Genomic DNA, 19,080 nt, shown 5'->3' with positions numbered 1-19,080 from the left:
GCCGGTGGCACGTAAAAGCACCCACTATACACTTGGAGTGGTTGGCGTTAGGAAGGGCATCCAGCTGTAGAAACTCTGCCAGATCAGATTAGAGCCTGGTGTAGCCATCTGGTTCACCAGTCCTCAGTCAAATCATCCAACCCATGCTAGCATGGAAAGCGGACGTCAAACGATGATGATGATGATGATGATGATGACAGAGATAACCATAAAATTTAATTATGTAACCAAAGGGTTATACTACCAGACACTGCCGTCAGACACTATCACACTGTCATACACCATTGCATTGTTGTACATGTAACTTATAAAAATACTTTATTAGATGAATAGAAAATCCCTTAGTAGCCAGCATAAGTTAAAGTTAGTGGAAATTGTTATTCTTGTGGAAGGTAAAAAATAGGATTAACAAACCTAGACCCCAGGCAGCTGCAGTAGCTAACTGAGCCATCTTAGTTCGGAGCTCATCGTTTGCTATACACCATGTATCACTAGCAAGTTGGTTCAGGGAACCCCTAAAGAAAAACAACAAAGAAAACATTAAATTAGAACATGTAGAGCCAGGGTAAATGCATCAGAACAGTTTGTTTCATATGTCTGAGTTCAAATCCTGCCACATAGAGAAAGATTTGTTAACCGAGATACCAAATCCATCTACCTTTAATATGTAAAAGGGAACAAACAAAATAACAAAAGCAAATAGAAAATACCTTTCAGATACATTTCTTATCCTAAAAAGAAAATGAAAAGAACATTCCACTCAAATTAAGTAACTGTGTACAGACAGATAGATAGATACACCTGGCTACTTACAGTTTCCATCTACTGAACACTTACATAAGGATTGCTAATCCTTACCTGCTTCTGAGTACAAGCTTATTTATTTTGCAGGTCTCTGAAAGTGCAAAGCAAGTAGCCGTAATGTTGACAAGGAATAGCTGTATCACCATTGCTTTGCTCAACTGGTGACAACCATGAAATAACATTCATATAAATGCAGGCACAGACAGACATACATGTATGTGTGTCTCTCTATATATATATATGGCTTCCTGCAATTTCCTTTTACCAAATTCCCTTGGTCAAGATGGGGGTGCAGTAAAAGGCACCCAAGCTGCTTTGTACTGGAATTGAACCTAAAATCCATGTGGTTAAGAATCAAACTCCTTAACCTCACAACCACAGCTAGTTCTAATTTCAGTATTAACCTACCATTCTGCTAAAGCTTCTAGACAACGCATTCTTCCAAGAATGCAATTCTTGTCATCAGGATGAGTTTCTTGTTTCTTCTCATAGGCTTTCAAAGCCTTTTCCCATTCATGCAGCTTCTCATACCAAGTTTCCTCGATCTGAAACAAAAATCAAAGATATAAAACAAAAACAAAAAAAACTAAATTATTTCTCATTGACTCAACATCACATCTTTCTCTTTTCCAACTGGGGTAGACACATATTTCCTCACCGGCAAGACACTCGTTCCTGTCCCTCAATCACATTTTACCCTTTCCTCCTTTATAACTACTCCCCTCTCAATTCAGGAGTCATGTCTTGGAGGTTAGCTGGTGGCCTCACTAGTGTTGGTGCAGGTGTAAAAAGCACCCAAGCCACTCTGTAAAGTGGCTGGCATTAGGAAGATCATCCGGCCATTGAAACCATGCCAAAGCAGACAGTAAAGCTTGGTACAGTCTTCTGACTTGCCAATTCCCATCAAACTGCCCAACCTAGGTAAGCATGGATAATGGATATTAAATGAGGATGATCATACTTCAATACAATACTTGGCTGTACGGTCAATGTGTTAAGTTACTCATCTATTCCAGGGTCAGCAATAGAGGAGACTGAGGTGTCTTAAGGGTCTCAAACCTTTTCTAAACATTTTTGAAAATTTTATGTACATATATTTGAGAACTGGTGAGTGGCTTTTAGATAGTCTTTTGGGCCATGATTTGTTTAATATTTGCCTTCATAAGCATTATCATTGATGAAAATGAGGGCATATATTGAAATATTTATGATGTATATGATATAAAAGTTATGATGTATACGATACATGTGGGCCGTGAACAAATGTAAATATAAAAATGAAAAAAAGTTATTGATTTCTCATCTATTCCAAAAGCTTTGACATAAATTGCATTGTGACCCCAGGCACGTCAGATAATCGTCTTCACTAATAAAAACAACTGCCCTGGAAGCATCAATATATTTGAAATCACACAAAAAATAATCTGAAACTTGAGGATGTAAAAGAAAAAAAAAAAGCCAAAGTTCCTGCAATTTATCAAACAAGAAACAAGAAGGAATTGTTATATTTAGTTCTTATAAAGTCTGTTGTCTCCAAACAAGTTAAATGAATGTCAACTAACTCAAAGAAAAACTAAAATACTAACCAAATCTGCAAGACGGTTCTTCCGAGCATATTCAAGAACTCCAGCGGCTGCTTCGTGCTGTTGAAGTTTGTTGTTGATGCTGGAATAATTGAAGAGGGAACATATGGGAAAATAGCCCAGTTGGTGCTTTACATAATTTCATCAGTGGACATAATGAACATAATGAAACAAATGAGAAATAAGGAGAGATGAAATTTGTTGAGGTGGTGAGAGTAGTGAAAGCAAAAATGGTTATGATATTGGTGATTCTGAACAACAACAGTTGTGGTAGTGGAGATAATAGCGATGTGGTTAATCATAGTGATAGTAAGAATAATAATAGTTGTATTAGTAATGACAATGGTGGTGATATAATAATAATAATAATAATGGATGATGAAGTTACCTGATGAGGGCTTCAAGTGTCTCTCGTGTATGAGCTCGATGGAATTCATCCTCTTTGTAGTGCAATGCTTTTGCGTAGGCACGACACCGCATTGCTCGTTGAGACAAGACCTTTAGCTCCAACGGTAGGGGACCCTAAACAACAAATAAATGTTAAACAAAATAAAATTTATAAAATGAGAAATAATAACAAAACAAAATAAAAATAGTAGTCAGAACTGTTTAACATTTTATTAAATGATTTGAACAAAGGCTTGACAAACACTTGTACAGAGGTTGGGTAATGACGACTTCAGGTAGGGTTAGACTGATGACGGCTTCAGGTAGGGTTAGACTGATGACAGATGAAGTAGAGTTGATGGATGAAGTAGAAGTTGATTGATGATGGTTTGAGGTAGAAGTTGACAGATGATAGATGAAGTAAAGGCTGACTGATGGTGGGTGACACAGAGTTTGACTGATGGAAGCAGAAGATTAGTGGAAAAGGTACCATATCTGACCTGAAGAAGTCACTGACCATAAATTCACAGGAAATGAGGAAAACATAACTGACAATTATAAGAATTACAGAAATACGGAACTGATACTAAGATTGTGCCAAGAATGACAAAAATAACTGATATTCAAAATGTAAAATAATTTTAAATGCCAAATTTCATGGAGCAAAGCTTGAAGATGAAAAATCCTCACGAACCTTATCACAGTGTTCAACAAATTCAGCTAAATTCAGAAGTGTTTGTGTGACCTCTGGAATCTCCTGAGAATTTAGTGCATTCTCCAGACATTGCACTAGCTCATCCTGCTGACTTTCATTGAGGTTAGTCCAACAGGATACAAAGGCTGGGTTTAACAAATCTCTACCATTCGAATAAAGAGGGAGAACAAGACAGACAGACATTGAAATTAGATTGGAATTAAGACTTTGAAACATACAATACCACATACTACTTTTTTTTTTTTAATGAATAAAATTTACTTTTTAATTGTATTTTTTTTTTCACAGTAAATAATTGAAACATTCAAACATAGTGTATCTTAGAAATATAGCTTTAAAATAATGACAAAGATAAAAAACCCATACTTATACAAAAACATTAACAATTTACACTTTTATTTGGTCAGTGATAGAAATTGAAACTGGTCTTATCATTGTTAATTTTCTGTGTTTTATGAGACAAAATTTACTGTCTGTGTTAGCTTTAGGTCAGCTACAACATCACAAGAGACTTAACAGACAACTTTCTTTGCATTCAGTTTCTGACATTGAAAAACAAAGGTAAATAAATAGACACCAATTGTGTGCAAATCATTATAGAATTGACCATTTCATTACCATGTTTCTGTTGCCATGGATGCCCTAACTCCAACCACACTGCAGCACAGTGGATTGAGTGCTTTTTGTGACACCAGCACAGGCGAGGTCAGTTTTGACATGACTGTTACAGCTGGATGCCCTTCCAAATGCCAACCACTTTACAGTGTGGACTGGGTGCTTTTTAAGTGGCACCTGCACTGGCAGGATCACCAAGTAACTTTGCAAGGAATCTTTGAGAGGGCATTGGAGGAGGTGATCTTGTGTCAGATGATGAAAAGTTAGTGTAACAGACAGGCAGGAACAGGTGTCTTGCTGTAGGGTCTCAGGTGAAATGGTATCAAAAAGGTTCAAGAATTAAACTTGATTGATTCTTCAGTTAAGTAAATTTGGAACAAAATTTATAGAACAGCCTGAGTTCACCTGCTGTGAAGAGAGGCAAGTTCTGGTATTTCAGAGTGGGCCTTTCTTTGGGAGAAATGAGTTCCCTCGCTAGCTCTTGTCAACCAGCATGCCTCTTGTGACTGTTTCTCTGATTTTAATCCAATGAGTCATAAGTATCACACAAGAGACAAACTTAGAACCAACTAATAAAGGAGATATATCAACACTGAACAGCTCACCTTGCTAGTTGGTTGTGTACTTGAGCCAGAGCCCAACATGAACGTAACGATGGCACTGGGGACTCTTTTAAAAGCTCAATATTTAATTGTCGTAGCCACTCATTCCAGTCTTCTTTAGAAACCCGTCGAGCTGGCGTGAGGACCTGAAATTTGAAAATAGCCAATGGTAATTAACCTCAATTTTCATCATTAGAATTATTTTCCACTTATTTTAATATTCAAATGTTTCAAACCATACACATTACCAAAAAAAGAAAAAAGACAATGAAAATGTGCATGTGAATTAATGATTAGCAAATCATTTTGATTGACTTCCTCCAATTAATAGAATGCAAGGATTTAAACATTTCTTGAACTCAGCAGTCAGTCAAGCCTAGCAATATGATGTCCACCAAATTGTAGACTGTGGAACCTGATCAGAATAACAGACACTGACTACTAGTCGAGCAATTCTTGTGCAATGCAATTCATACCTTACAGAGTTGTCCTATTTTCTCTGTGAATTCATGTTCGCTTTGATTTTGTAAATAAGTCCATGGACGTATCTTAATTTATCATGCCCCATGCAGAACTGCTAAATCTTGGAAAAATTCCCCTTCACTTTTCAGTATTTCTTCTAATTAAATGAAATATACATACTCACATACATATGCATATCTGTCCTGGGTATGACTTTAAACTGCATCTGGTAATGGAAGCATGGTTCAGGAGTTCCAGGGATTTGTGGAGGGTGAAACCACCTCTTAGCTATTGTAGTTTCCAGGTCTACTCTGACCTGGAGTAGTAGGACCTGTCAGAGTCCCAGCTATGGGCAAATTAGTATAAACAACCAGGAGTGAAGGACCCTTAGCTGTTGTGACAGCATCCTTCTCCGACGTAAAACCTGCAATTTTATGTGATTACTGGTTATCTCATCACACACACACACACACACACACACACACACACACACACACACACACACACACACACACACACACACACACACACACACACACAGTGTTTTTACTTCAGTTTTCTGCAACTAAACCTACAAAACCGAAAAGTATGGCAATGGTTTTGGTTTTTTGTTACCTTCTGCAAATTGGTAAAAAATACATGTAATTTTTTGCTCATTGGTAACTCAGAAGTATTTTCAGCATTTGAATCTTTCCTTTTCCTCTGTCGTCGCCTAGTTAACAGTCCTTCAGGAGCTTCATCACCTAGGCCACCCTGAAAAACACACACAAAAAAATGAACTTCATAAAAACGATCAAATAATTTTAGTATAAAATAACTATCTTTTATCTTTTGCTTGTTTCAATCAGTGGATTGCGACCATGCTGGGGCATTGCTTTCAAGGGTTTAGATGAACAAATCAACCGCAGTACTTTCTTTTAAGCCTTGTGTTTCTTCTATTTAATTTTTTATGCTGGACCAATAATTTATGGAGATGTAAACAAACCAACACCAGTTGTCCAGTGTTGGGAGACAAACAGCACACACACACACACATATTTAGATAAACACAGACACACAACAGGTTTCTTTCAGTTTCTGACTACCAAATCCACTCACAAGGCTTTGCTTGACCCAAGGCTATAGGAGAGGACATTTGCCCGAGGTACTGAGCAGTGGGACTGAATGCAAGACCATATGGTTGGAAAGCAAACTTCAACTACCCAGCCATGCCTGTGCTTATGGCAGTCGTCAGATTATTTAATATAACCTTATAAAACTAATCAATTTTAATAATTTTTTAATTAAATGATGCAAATAATGTCATGGCACTTTCCATGCCTCAAATGATACATCAAGTGTTCCCACCAATAAGGCAACAATTAGACATGAATATATTGCTAAACGGTGCCTGTACAATAAGCAATAAATCGCCTGACTGGCCTTCATGAGGGTGACATGTAAAAGCACCTACTACACTCTCAGAATGGTTGGCATTAGGAAGGGCATCCAGCTGTAGAAACTCTGCTAAATCAGATTGGAGCCTGGTGCAGCCTTCGGATTCCACCAGTCCTCAGTCAAATCGTCCAACCCATGCTAGCATGGAAAGTGGACGTTAAATGATGATGATGATGATGATGATGAAAATCTAAAGATAATTCTCACAAAAGTTGATGGGTCCATTATATAATAGAAATGTAGAAAACATGGTTCCATTATATAACAAGGATGTCCCAAGTAAATTAGTACAGCAGCAAAGAGGGTTGCAGCTAAGTCTGGAATTCTACTGTACTGGTGTCACATACAAATTCAAAAACTTACTTTGGTGATCTTGGTGAGAATAATTTCGAATCGTTGATGGACAATTTTGTGTCGAACCACTGTTTTGTTAACCATAGGTACAAACAGGAGGAATTTTTGTCCCAATTGAAGCATCATAGAACACATAGTGTCCATAGTGGTAGGTATTAGTTCTGGGGTTGAATCAATGGTACGGACAAAAGAATGAACCAAGCGAGATGCAAAATCTGTCATGTCTAAATCTTCAGTAAAGACATCAACAGTTTCTAAAGCCATTCTGAAAGAAAAAAAAACATAATGAAACAATGGAGATACACAAACATTTTCATATAAAACTTAATTCAATTATAGACAACTGAACTTGGTGAAATGTTTACTTAACAATCTAGGATATGAGTAAAAGATAATGCAAACTTACTTGCGAACATTGAGAGGAACATCATTAGAGTCAAACAATTTAATGATGTAGGGCAAAAGTACATGAAGGCAATCATCCAAACTGGAACCAAATAACTGGAGGACTTCAAGCAGTTGCAAAGTGTATTCTCTTTGTTTACTTGTATCATACATTAGTATACGTAAGATCTGAGGTACAATTTGTGGAAGATGAGGTTTTACTTCAGAGCCAACAGCGTGCACTAACTGTTCTAACAACGATAGATATATATTCTGATCTTGGCTTTTCATAGTCCAATTTTCCTGGAAAGAAAAACAAAGAAACATTACATTGGATTATATAATACATGCATTTTACTTATTTCAGTCATTGGGTTGCAGCCATGCTGGGGCATCACCTTGAAAGGTTTTAGCTGAGCAAATCAACCCATTTTTTAAAGTCTGGTATTTTGTCTGTTGATCTCTTTCGCCAAACTGCTAAGTCATGGAGACATAAACCAAAACCAGTTGTCAAGCAATGCTAAGAGAGAGAGAGAGAGAGACAAAGACAGACATGTGTACATGTGCAAACACACACATACACAAACAAGGCGCTTGCTCACATTTTCCGTCCACCAAATTCACTTACAAGACTGGTCAGCTTGGGGCTATTAGAAGAGATTTACCCAAGGTGCCACACAGACTTACAAATGACATTAAAACTAATGAATTAAGAGCAAGTGGTGGTAGACATTTAATCACACATTGGTTATGGCTTAAATATCTTAAGTATATCCATAGGTCTGGTCAGTCAGAGATGACCAAGGGCTAAACAATAACAATAATTCTAATTTTGGCAAAAGGCCAATAATTTTGAGGGGAAGGGTCAAGTCAATTACATAGACCCCAGTACTCAACTGGAATTTATCTGGCATGCTAATAATAATAATAATTGCTGAGACTATTTCCAATATCTTACCTTAATTAGTTGGAAAATATCTCCCAGAAAGTTCCGCACATGTTGTTTAGCAAAGGTGACTAAAAATCCCAGTTGCTGGAACATGAACTGTAACGAGAAATAAAGGAGAAATTAATCAGATAACAGAATAATTTTCATTAGAAACAAATTAACACCAAAGCAAGATTTTAACATGGAAAACTTTGAAACTTTGGATACGTGAGTATTATTTCAACAGTAGAAGACTGTCAACATTTGCTGACAAACCCTTTTCTGCTATAATCGAGTGTGAACTCTTAGTATAAATAATCCTTTTACTCTGGAAATAAGACATAGCCACTCAAAAAAAAAAAAAAAGAAGCCATTTGTCTTTATTGTAGAAAGCAGTTTTATATTATACTGATCTATCTTTTGTTGAAGAATGTAATGTTTGAAACTATTTTTTTGAGATATGTCAAGTTTATTGAAGCAATGTGAGTTGCAGGAAATACCAATTCTATTTTTTGGTCGATATTTAACATCAATTCCGGAATGAAGTGAAGATCATTGTCGACCTCTATGCATTTCATTCAAAATATGATTATGAAAGAGTTAAATATCGAAGAGTGTATAAATGCTGTGAAGGATAAGGATACAATGCTGTACCACAGACCACAATGTCAGTAATTTAAACTATTGTTTTGTCTCCAGAAAACATGTCATATACATATTCTATAAATTGTATCTTAGGTTGGTATCGGTGGTCTCCGTGTTGATGCGATTTTAATTTTGATCAACATCTTGCCTCACTCTTGCTTGTTGGCCCCACCCCCTCCGTCTCACTTGTTGACCATGCCCCAGTCTTTCTTACTGACACTCCTCAGTCTAGCTAACTGATAACAGGTTCCACTCTAAGTCAAAGAGGTCAGCAATAAAAAAAAAAGAAGTCAACAGTCAAGCAATACACAAATATTGAAATTAACAAAAACCATCCCAATTGCATTAATATGGGGAAAAAGTGAGTAAAACTAGTGGAAATGTATATTAAATGAATAAAACAGAGATACAGAACAGAATTACAAACCTCTTTCACATTAACTTCAGCTTTGCGGGTGACTGTCACATATGCATTAACAATCTGGTCAAAGTAGGGTACATTTCTAGACCCAAGACTTTTAAATATGAATGAAATAGACTGGATGAGTAAAGAGTGGTCCGAGCTAAAGCAAGCCTTACGCATTATCCTCATCAGTGCCGACACAACAACAGCAGGGTAGAAGTCTTCTAAGGAGGTTGGAGCACCCATCATTACTAGAAGTTCATTGGTACTGTAGTCAGCTACAACAAACAAACCAAATTAGAATTATTAATACATGGATATAATGCTTTGCAAGCACAAATGTGATGATGGTCATAACAGTGATGCTGGTAATGACAATGAAGGGTAATTATGAGAGGGAAGATGGAGTCAGTTTTCCCCCTACATCATCCCGTCATGCACCTGGATTCATCATCAGTAATTTTTTCTGGGATCGTTAGGTGTTATGGGTCTTTCAAAGTCAGATACCCTCACCCAGTAAAAAAATTCATAGATTCATTACAAGTAGAGGACATCATCGACTAAATAAAATATTATAGATTCTCACCCAGAGGAATTGATGTTTGTGAATCACTAGAAGACTTGTTAATCACAAACGAGTCAATTGAGGCGCCACTCAGAGTCAATCCAGATTCTTCTTTCATTCGACTCACATTTAATTTGTTTTTATGGGGATCCAATGCTCCCAGGATACCCAGCACACGTACAACCTGAAAATAACAAAAAGAACCCAATTAGCAATATCTCTAATTTTCAGCTCAAATATCAAAGAATATTCAATATAGGAGCTGATAGTTACAATTATTAACATAGACTTGCAGATGTTAGCCTTTTCTAGCTCAATACTCACTGACCCTGAATTACTGAACGGCATTCCACAAATGTCCCCATCATCACCATCATTTAATATCCGCTTGCTGGCATGGGTCGGACAGTCCAACTGAGTTCCAGTGTCATCTTTGGCATGGTTTCTACAGCTGGATGCCCTTCCTAATGCCATCCATATTACAATGTGCCAGCATAGATCAATCACTGACCCCACAGCCTAGTTGTTGTCTATGGTTCTGTCATTTGATACACCTTAAGACCAATCCCTTACTCAATCCTGTCTATCATAACCACATCTCTGATTCATCCTCTGCCAATAATAACCAGCAACAATTCAAACTGAACACAAAACCTCGTACTTTCATCTTCATCCTCCAATCAAAGCAGGTCTAAGGAGTTTATCAACAGAACCTCCTCACCAGTTTAATTAATAAGAAAAAGCATACAGAGATTCCATGTGTAGTAGTGATTTCACATTAGGTTACAAAATATCAATGCCAGAAAAGCAAACGTTCCAACTGAATTCACTCTCCTTCAAACAATGTCCTTAACCTGTACTTGTATTTTTACTATAATCTTCATTAAATGGTCTCTAAGCTTGCATCTACTATGTACCTTTCACATACTGCTTTTTCCAGCACACCAAATATTTCAGACTTAAATTTTTACAGCCAAAAACAGACAGGTCAACTTACACACCAAAGCAACTTCGGAGGACCAAAAGCTCCATGTAAAATGCAGCAGGATTTGGAAAGTGATGATATTTGAATATTTACACAAATTTACATTATATACTATGCCCACTTGTATGCCAGAAAATATGACATACACAATCATACTAACCTCTCGTCTGACACTATGTGTCTGCTCTGTTTTCATGAAATTAAGAAGAATTCCCAATAGAGCAGGATATTTTTGGTAAGGTTCTACAACATAGCCAGTGCTCTCAATCAATTGGCCTAAAGTCCAAAGAGAAACCTGAAATAGAAAATATTTCAAGTTAATTTTTAAAATAAACTGCTAATTAGCAACACAATTCATTTACCTCCTAATTTAATCCACTTTTCAAAAAGTGCATAAACAATAGTTTCCGTCCATTCATCTTCTCTGCCTACCATCCCTGGGAGGGCCGAGAGATCCTCAGGCACTTCTTCCATAAGGTTTTATCAGAAGCAACTATCATTCGACTTTCAGGTTGGATTCTCAAACATGACCATCTGAAAGTATGGGTATTATTCAACTATTTTGTTCTTGGTCTGCCCCTACGCCACCTGCTGGTTGACTCAGTTTGAAGAATGTGTCTTGAGATTCTTTCCTGCAACATTTTGATCACATGTCCATACAAATTACTACAGCAGTGAGTTCACAATACAGAGATCTAAATGCTCAACCAGGAAAAATACTCTGATCTTCGTGCTGTGCACCCTGTTACATAGGGTTACTCCAGAGAGCCTTTGGAGGAACCCCATCTCAGCTGCTTAACCCAACCTTCATGACCATAAGTGAGGATAGACACGTAAACCAAAGTGAAGAAAGTGAGTTTGGTTTCTTTACTGACCTCTTCTCTGGATCTAATGGAGGCATAGGAGTCGCTGTGTGGTAAGTAGCTTGCTTATGAACCAAATGGTTCCGGGTTCAGTCCCACTGTGTGGCACCTTGGGCAAGTGTCTTCTACTATAGCCTCGGGCCGACCAAAGCCTTGTGAGTGGATTTGGTAGATGGAAACTGAAAGAAGCCCGTCGTATATGTGTGTGTGTGTGTGTGTGTGTGTGTGTGTATGTTTGTGTGTCTGTGTTTGTCCCCCCAGCATTGCTTGACAACCGATGCTGGTGTGTTTACGTCCCCGTAACTTAGTGGTTCGGCAAAAGAGACCGATAGAATAAGTACTAGGCTTCCAAAGAATAAGTCCTGGGGGTCGATTTGCTCGACTAAAGGTGGTGCTCCAGCATGGCCGCAGTCAAATGACTGAAACAAGTAAAAGAGGAGTGAGTGCTTTACTGTGCCAGGACACCTACAATTCTAGCATCCAGTTCAGCTTCTTGCTTTCCATCATGCATCAACACAGCCCTGAGATATTTTAAACTTGTCTCAGTGATTTGTTCACCCGTTAACAGAGGGAAAACTTTCTTGAGAGTCCTTCCATTGCCATTTGCAACCTGATCGAGGACATGGCCGCTCTACTCCAAGTCTGCTTCAAAACTGATAACAGAATATCAAATTAAATAAACGTGACTAGAGAATTAACAGTACACACACACATTTACAACAGAAATTTCTTATGGAAAAAATTATATATTTACTTCTCTCTTCTCAACAGATGTAAGATCCTGTAAGGTGTTCAGAATAATAGGCAATAATTCATCAACCCACTTCCTCATCTCCAAACCACTGACCTAAAAAGAATATCAAAAAACAAAAATAAATTTGATCAGAAACATTACAGAATAATATTCTTTTTCAATATTTAACAACCTGGTAATAAGAATTATAGTAAATATGTAACAAGAAATCTGTTATTTAAAGGATCTTTATTTATTACTATCTTAAAGCAGAGAGGCAAACACTGTTTCCAGATCTTGATCTTCAGTAGAAGTAATAATATTTAGTCTATTATATTTGAAGAGACAAAAGGCTGATTTGATTTTTAATTAGGGAAGAACCAGTGAAGGAGCTTCAATGTGGCTGTTCAACCTGTTAGTAATGTGATTTAAGGGAGATTTAGCTGTCATTTCTATTTTTAAAAAGATAAGGAACATTGTATAATATAGACAGAGATATACTGTCTGAATAAATGATATCATATTCACAGTGAAATTGTCTTTGCTGACAAGATTAGAGCTGACATGAGACTAAACATCAACAAAGGCAGTTAGGGTTTATAAACCCTCCAGAACAATACTTTAGGGAGAGAGAAAAGCAAATAATCAGTTTTGAAAGATCTCAGGATGAAAGGCAAAGCCAACCTCAGCAGAATTTCAACAGAGCACATGAAGACAGACAAAAATGCCACTTAACACTTTTGTCCAGCAATGCTAACGATTCTACCAACTTTCAGCCAGAAGTAATATGACGAAGGTAATTTGTCTGATGCTCTACTGACTGTCAATTCCCAAAGAAAACAGTGTTTCTTTTGAAAAAATGTCTTACCTCAGCTTGTTCTCCAATGGCTGCTAATACACTGATTGTGACACCAGGATGTGGATCTGGTTCTTTTAACTTGGGAATCAATACCTTCAGATTTGGAGAAAAAAAATTAGAAAAGTGGAGTGAATTCAATCTAGAAAATATGTGACAAGCAATATAAACGGTGATGACTTCATTGCAATGTAATCCCAAGTAAATGTTTATAATTACACAGAGATGGTCGAGTGGTGAAGAAGCTTACTTTCCAACCACACAGTTTTGAGATCAATCCCACTGTGTGGCACTTCCAGCAAGCATCTTCTATTAAAGCCCCAAGTGGGAGTAGATTTGCTAGATGGAAACTGAAAGAAGCCTCTCATAGATATGTGTGTCTTTCCAAGGGTTGATATCACATGCTAGTTATAAATGGACATCAACCATCACGCAGGTGATGTTTCTAATCTTCTATGGAAACATGTCAGGCCATGGGGAAAATATCGACTAGATGAGGATTGGCAACTGGAAGGGCAACAGGCCATAAACAATCTGTCCCAATAAATTTTATCTGACCCAAGTGGATATTAAAACAATGATGAATTACATTAATAATTGTTTTACTGAAAATTTCATTTATGAAATTTTTATTTTTCTTTCAAAGTATGTCAAAATTTCTGAATCAGCATGATTTGCAAAAAATACTAATTCTAGTTTTTGGTAGATATTTAACATCATTATTGCAATAATCATGAAATTTAATTTTGTAGTCAAAGGATTAAACTTTGGCTTCAATGGACATTTACCATGGTTACATGGGAATTTAAATTATGAAAATAACTTACTGACAGGATAACTTTCCACCAGACACAAGCCATTTATTATAAAAGTGGGAAATGGTGAAAGTTAACCACAATTCCTGGTCATTATTTTATCAATTCCATAACCACCAGTGGAACTTGAATTCAGTACAAAGAAGTATCAATGTACGATATTTAAGTCAAATGCTTTCATTTTTTTTTTTTTAATGTTACATTAAGTTTTCCAACTTTTCATGAATGGTTTTGTTGTTCTTACAATTGCAAGCCCTTCCTACAACTTCCTATGAAGAGGTGATAGGATATAATAATAGCAGGGTATTGGTATTAAGATACATTTACTGGTTGAGAGCACCTGATAATATCTGCTCAATAAGTAAAATGACCCTTTTTTTTTTTAACCATATTTCTATTGAAATACACTGCCTTTGTCTTATTTAGTTTTGAAAAGAATCAGGGACTTAGTAAAACAACTTTTTAAACTAGTGTTCAGAACATAAATTAACAGGAAACTTTGATGGGAGCTTTTAATTAAGATCACTTTAAAATAGGAAGCTTGTAGAACAGAACCTGGGGGTGATCCTAGGCAGGTTGGGATCAAAACAGTTAAAGATATATAAATGGTAAGGGAAATGATTTTGCTTTTTAATGATGTCATCAAATCTATTGTCTTAAAAAGAAAAAAAGATAATTTGTAAAACCTTGAGAATGGGTTCTGCATACGGTCTGATTAAGCGAGAAGCATTGGAGGCGAGATGACCAAGCACACGGGCAGCCTGTTCCTTGCTACGACCCACTCCACTGTGTTCGAGTTCAGTCAAAATCTATAAAGACAAATTCAAATACTTCACAAAGATGACCAAAAGTATGCAAATCTTGATAACATTTAAGAGATAAAAAAAAGGCATTTTTTTAATTTTAAAAGTGAATCTGTAAAATTGGATAAATTAATAAGACTTGATGAAAAAAGAATATGAATGTTTGCAACAAAGACCTTTATATCTAGAAGGAAAACGTTTTTTTCATTGTATTAGTTAACTTGAGTAAGATGGATAGTGAACATAGCCTTTATAAGCATTGGTACACTGAAAGGATAGTTAGGTATGGTTTATGCAGTTACTGATTCTATTTAACAATAACATCAAAATCTAAAGCTTCAGACATGAATGAAGTTTAATTTAACCCATTACCTACCAGAGATCTCATATGAGATCACTTAAAAATTACAAATTTCGTAATTATCTGTCAATATTTACACATATCTAACCTTTTTGCTATATCTACTAGGTATATTTCTCTGATATTCAAATGAGGTTTGCTAATTTTTCACCCAATATCTCGCTTATTTCTATTTAAAATGTTATTTTGATCATTCCAGCGTGTTTCTAAGGCTGTTTTATGCTAGAAATCAAAGTTTCATAAAAAAAATCCAGTAAATAGAATTATGGGAGGTAATGGGTTAATGTAAATTAATATTTTATTCAAGTGCAACAGTACAAGCTAATGCAACATACTGTTTCACTTGAATAAAGTATTAATTTACATTAAATTAAACTTCATTCATGACTGAAGCTTGGTTATGGTTGGAAAATCTTTGATTATAGACCTGCATGATCAGAGTTGACCTGGAGTTCCACAATAATTGGCATGCAAAAATAGGTTGGATAGTAGAGAAGTAGAGCGAGTACTGTCTGTCATACAGTATTTGACACAAGAATCTGTTGCATATCAGAGAAGTATGGCCCACAGCTGGGCTCACAATGAGTTGTTTGGCCAATGACCTGGTGTGAGAGGTCAGTCAATCAGGACTGGTCTGGAGAGACACAACACCAGCAACAACAAGCAATATGATAACAAAATACATATACTGTACAATTGATAAAAGAGTATTTTTTTTCACCTGGATTAATGTTTTTCTTAATGTCGGCATAATATATGCAGGATTTCTGTTGCTAAGACGACCAATTATGCAAATAGCAAGCTCCCGTATCTCAAAGACTTCATCATTGAGAACAACAAAAAGAGCGTTCAGGTTTTCGGCTTGAGCAAGATGTGGGTCAAAACGCTCATCTAGCACAGAAAGAACACAATAGCGGATCTCTGGCTCTGAAAAATGGAACAGAATACAAAATCACAAAAGTATTCAATATATTTTAAACATCATTATTAATAAAATAATAACAATAGAAATAAAAACCTGAAATGACTGCCTTTGTGTCCCTATAGAAATAAACAAAAAGAGCTCCTCAGCAAAGCCAAGAGTTTAAAATAGGCTTGAAATGGATCACATGTGATATGGCTTAACATCAGGTAGGCTGCAACACTAACACTACTCTGCCAAATCACTGCTCTAATAATAATGGCTTCAAATTTTCATACATCATCGTTCATCGTTTAACGTCCGCTTTCCATGCTAGCATGGGTTGGACGATTTGACTGAGGACTGGTGAAACCGGATGGCAACACCAGGCTCCAATCTAATTTGGCAGAGTTTCTACAGCTGGATGCCCTTCCTAACGCCAACCACTCAGAGAGTGTAGTGGGGGCTTTTACGTGTCACCCGCACGAAAACGGCCACGCTCGAAATGGTGTCTTTTATGTGCCACCCGCACAAGCCAGTCCAGGGAATTTTAGTGGGGAATGGGGAAGTTGATTACATCAACCCCAGTTGCTCAACTGGGGCTTATTTTATTGACTCTGAAAGAACGAAATTAACCTTAATGGAATTTGAAGTCAGAATATGAAAAACTGGAAGAAATGTTGCCGAGCATTTTACTTGATGCACTGACAATTCTGCCTTCTTACCACCTTTGTCTTAATAAACAAGTACTCCTAAACTAAAAATGGCTTGTATACATATAAGAATGAGAGAACTGTATAAAGTTAGACCATAGTTAAAAAAAGGTACTAAAATATGTCTGTCACGGAAAACTAAAGACATATAATTGCTGGGTTCTTTGTTCAACATCATTTCACATTTGCTTCATTATAAAATGAAAATATTAAATAGAAAAGTAAACAAAGCAAAGGATGTTTACCTGGATCTGTGATACCAACTATCAGTAATTTTTTCAAAACATCAGCCACTGTGTTCATTGTCTTCATACTATGCTTCTGTTGACCTTCAAGAGCCTAATAAAATATAAATAAATAAAAGAAGCTAAAACAAAATAGTAATACAATTCTTTCTACTCTAGACACAAGGCCTGAAATTTTGAGGGAGGGAGGGAGCTAGCTGATTACAGTGACCTGCTTTTCCTGCTTTTCAGCTACTATTTTCGGAAAGACGTTTTTGCCCCCCACCCCAATTTCGTCATTTTTCACTTTTTTCCGTAACTCTAACCCTAAAACCCCAACCCTAACCCTCTAACCCTAAAGCTAAAAGACGTCATAAATAACAGTGACAAATGAAATATACAGTGCTGATAGTTGTTGTTGACAAACAATGGCAGTAATTTTATTCAGTTGAATACACATCATTGATTGGTTGAAATTACCAAAATACAACAACTTTAACACGAAATAACTTCGTAAATAGAAACTTTTCTCAACAACACTAAGAGTAAAAGATGTTTTATATGACACATTCTACTAGTATATGAAGTTTGAAAGTGCTTAGTTACAGAAAATTGATTTCTCGATCTGCCATTGAAAAGGAAAAGATCCGGCTTGTGGAACAGGCATTTATTCCTATAATCCCCTGCTGTACACACTTCAGTAACATGGAGGTTCATCCTGTTTAAAACTATTAAGTAATAAAAATCATTATTCATCTTAGCATGGGAAAAAATGGAAATGAGAGAGAAGAAATTTACTCACAGTTAACAATGGAATCAAAAGTCTTGCACATGTACGTATTGCTTCAGATCGGATTTTCTTGGATCGGCTGCACAAGTAATTCTCCGCACAATGCAACACAAATTGAGTGAGAGAATGACCTAATGAGGAGAGAAAGGAGAAACAGTGAAGATGTATGAAACAAGAAACCAACAAATTTAAAAAGTCCCACCAACCGTGAAAACATTAATTTTCATCATTATAATATCATTTCATAAATGATATTAAAGATAAAACATTGACTTTCTGGATACTGGTCAAGAACCTCTCCCAATTTGTACTAATCTAGGAGCAGGAACTTCAAATTCTGGCAGCCAGCAGATTAGTTTACTGGTACCTCGTACATACCAGTTTTTTTTTTCATAGTACAGTATTAATAAACTTGTATAATTTATACTAATGTACAGGTGCCTGTTCTACATTTAACTATTTAAGTAAATTTAATACTTCTTAAATTTTGAGGCAACTGCTCCTGGTTTGAAAAAAAAGTTATTGGGAAAGGCTTTGGAACTAAAAGATTTCAGAACATTGATGTTTTTACTTGTACATCATCTGTTAACTATTTCTCTTGTGCATTATTGGTATATGATGGTTAAGAAATATATCTTCATAATTTCCAATCTGTTTTTCCATGTTTGCAGGGGTTGAAAAAGTCTTCTCCAAACTCACATCTCACCACTTGTGGAAGTCCTTTGTCATGTTTTTCACCAAGTTACACCCACAATGTATCTCTTTTTATACATTTGAATTTTATTCAATTCAATTGAATTCAGTTGTTGTCTTAAATTCATGCTTATTCATTTTCTAAGCTTCCTAAATTCATGCTACGTTATATTCTAATCACCCAGAATTCATTGCTCTTTTAAAAAATTACGATTTATGCATTGTTGTCTCTCAAATATTTAAAATCTACAATTAAGAGCCCTATCTACTCGCTGGCGGTTGAGAAATGTTTGCAGGTTGTAGGTACTGTTTTGCTTATGAATTCTTCCAATTGCAAGTTTTCTTTTCAGGTACACGACACTGCTTTTCCCCTTCCCAGGCTACAGGCCCACACCCCCAACACCCATACTGTTAGGATTGGCACTCTCAACGTCGGTACGCTGAAAGGTAGATCTGGTG

At 36.4% G+C, this 19,080-nt stretch overlaps 1 protein-coding gene across 2 annotated transcripts in view; it reads right to left on the bottom strand.

The window, feature by feature from the left end:
- Positions 1 to 19,080, bottom strand: part of LOC106870424 (serine/threonine-protein kinase mTOR) — a 72,546-nt gene that overhangs the window by 30,106 nt on the left and 23,360 nt on the right. For both annotated transcript variants that reach the window (XM_014916489.2, XM_014916491.2), the window contains exons 14-32: positions 17,941 to 18,059; positions 17,160 to 17,253; positions 16,022 to 16,227; positions 14,823 to 14,945; positions 13,334 to 13,417; positions 12,487 to 12,579; positions 11,030 to 11,164; positions 9,906 to 10,068; positions 9,344 to 9,597; positions 8,302 to 8,388; positions 7,366 to 7,646; positions 6,969 to 7,224; positions 5,784 to 5,921; positions 4,710 to 4,852; positions 3,469 to 3,631; positions 2,776 to 2,909; positions 2,391 to 2,469; positions 1,213 to 1,349; positions 415 to 515 (exon numbers count right to left, since the gene is read on the bottom strand). In XM_014916489.2, coding sequence (XP_014771975.1) covers positions 415 to 515; positions 1,213 to 1,349; positions 2,391 to 2,469; positions 2,776 to 2,909; positions 3,469 to 3,631; positions 4,710 to 4,852; positions 5,784 to 5,921; positions 6,969 to 7,224; positions 7,366 to 7,646; positions 8,302 to 8,388; positions 9,344 to 9,597; positions 9,906 to 10,068; positions 11,030 to 11,164; positions 12,487 to 12,579; positions 13,334 to 13,417; positions 14,823 to 14,945; positions 16,022 to 16,227; positions 17,160 to 17,253; positions 17,941 to 18,059 — 2,790 coding nt within the window. The remainder of the gene's footprint in view (positions 1 to 414; positions 516 to 1,212; positions 1,350 to 2,390; positions 2,470 to 2,775; positions 2,910 to 3,468; positions 3,632 to 4,709; positions 4,853 to 5,783; positions 5,922 to 6,968; positions 7,225 to 7,365; positions 7,647 to 8,301; positions 8,389 to 9,343; positions 9,598 to 9,905; positions 10,069 to 11,029; positions 11,165 to 12,486; positions 12,580 to 13,333; positions 13,418 to 14,822; positions 14,946 to 16,021; positions 16,228 to 17,159; positions 17,254 to 17,940; positions 18,060 to 19,080) is intronic.

Source organism: Octopus bimaculoides, chromosome 12 (genome assembly GCF_001194135.2).
Source record: "Octopus bimaculoides isolate UCB-OBI-ISO-001 chromosome 12, ASM119413v2, whole genome shotgun sequence".
Classification (NCBI taxonomy): Eukaryota; Metazoa; Mollusca; class Cephalopoda; order Octopoda; family Octopodidae; genus Octopus; species Octopus bimaculoides.
This window is presented reverse-complemented; position numbering and strand designations above follow the sequence as displayed.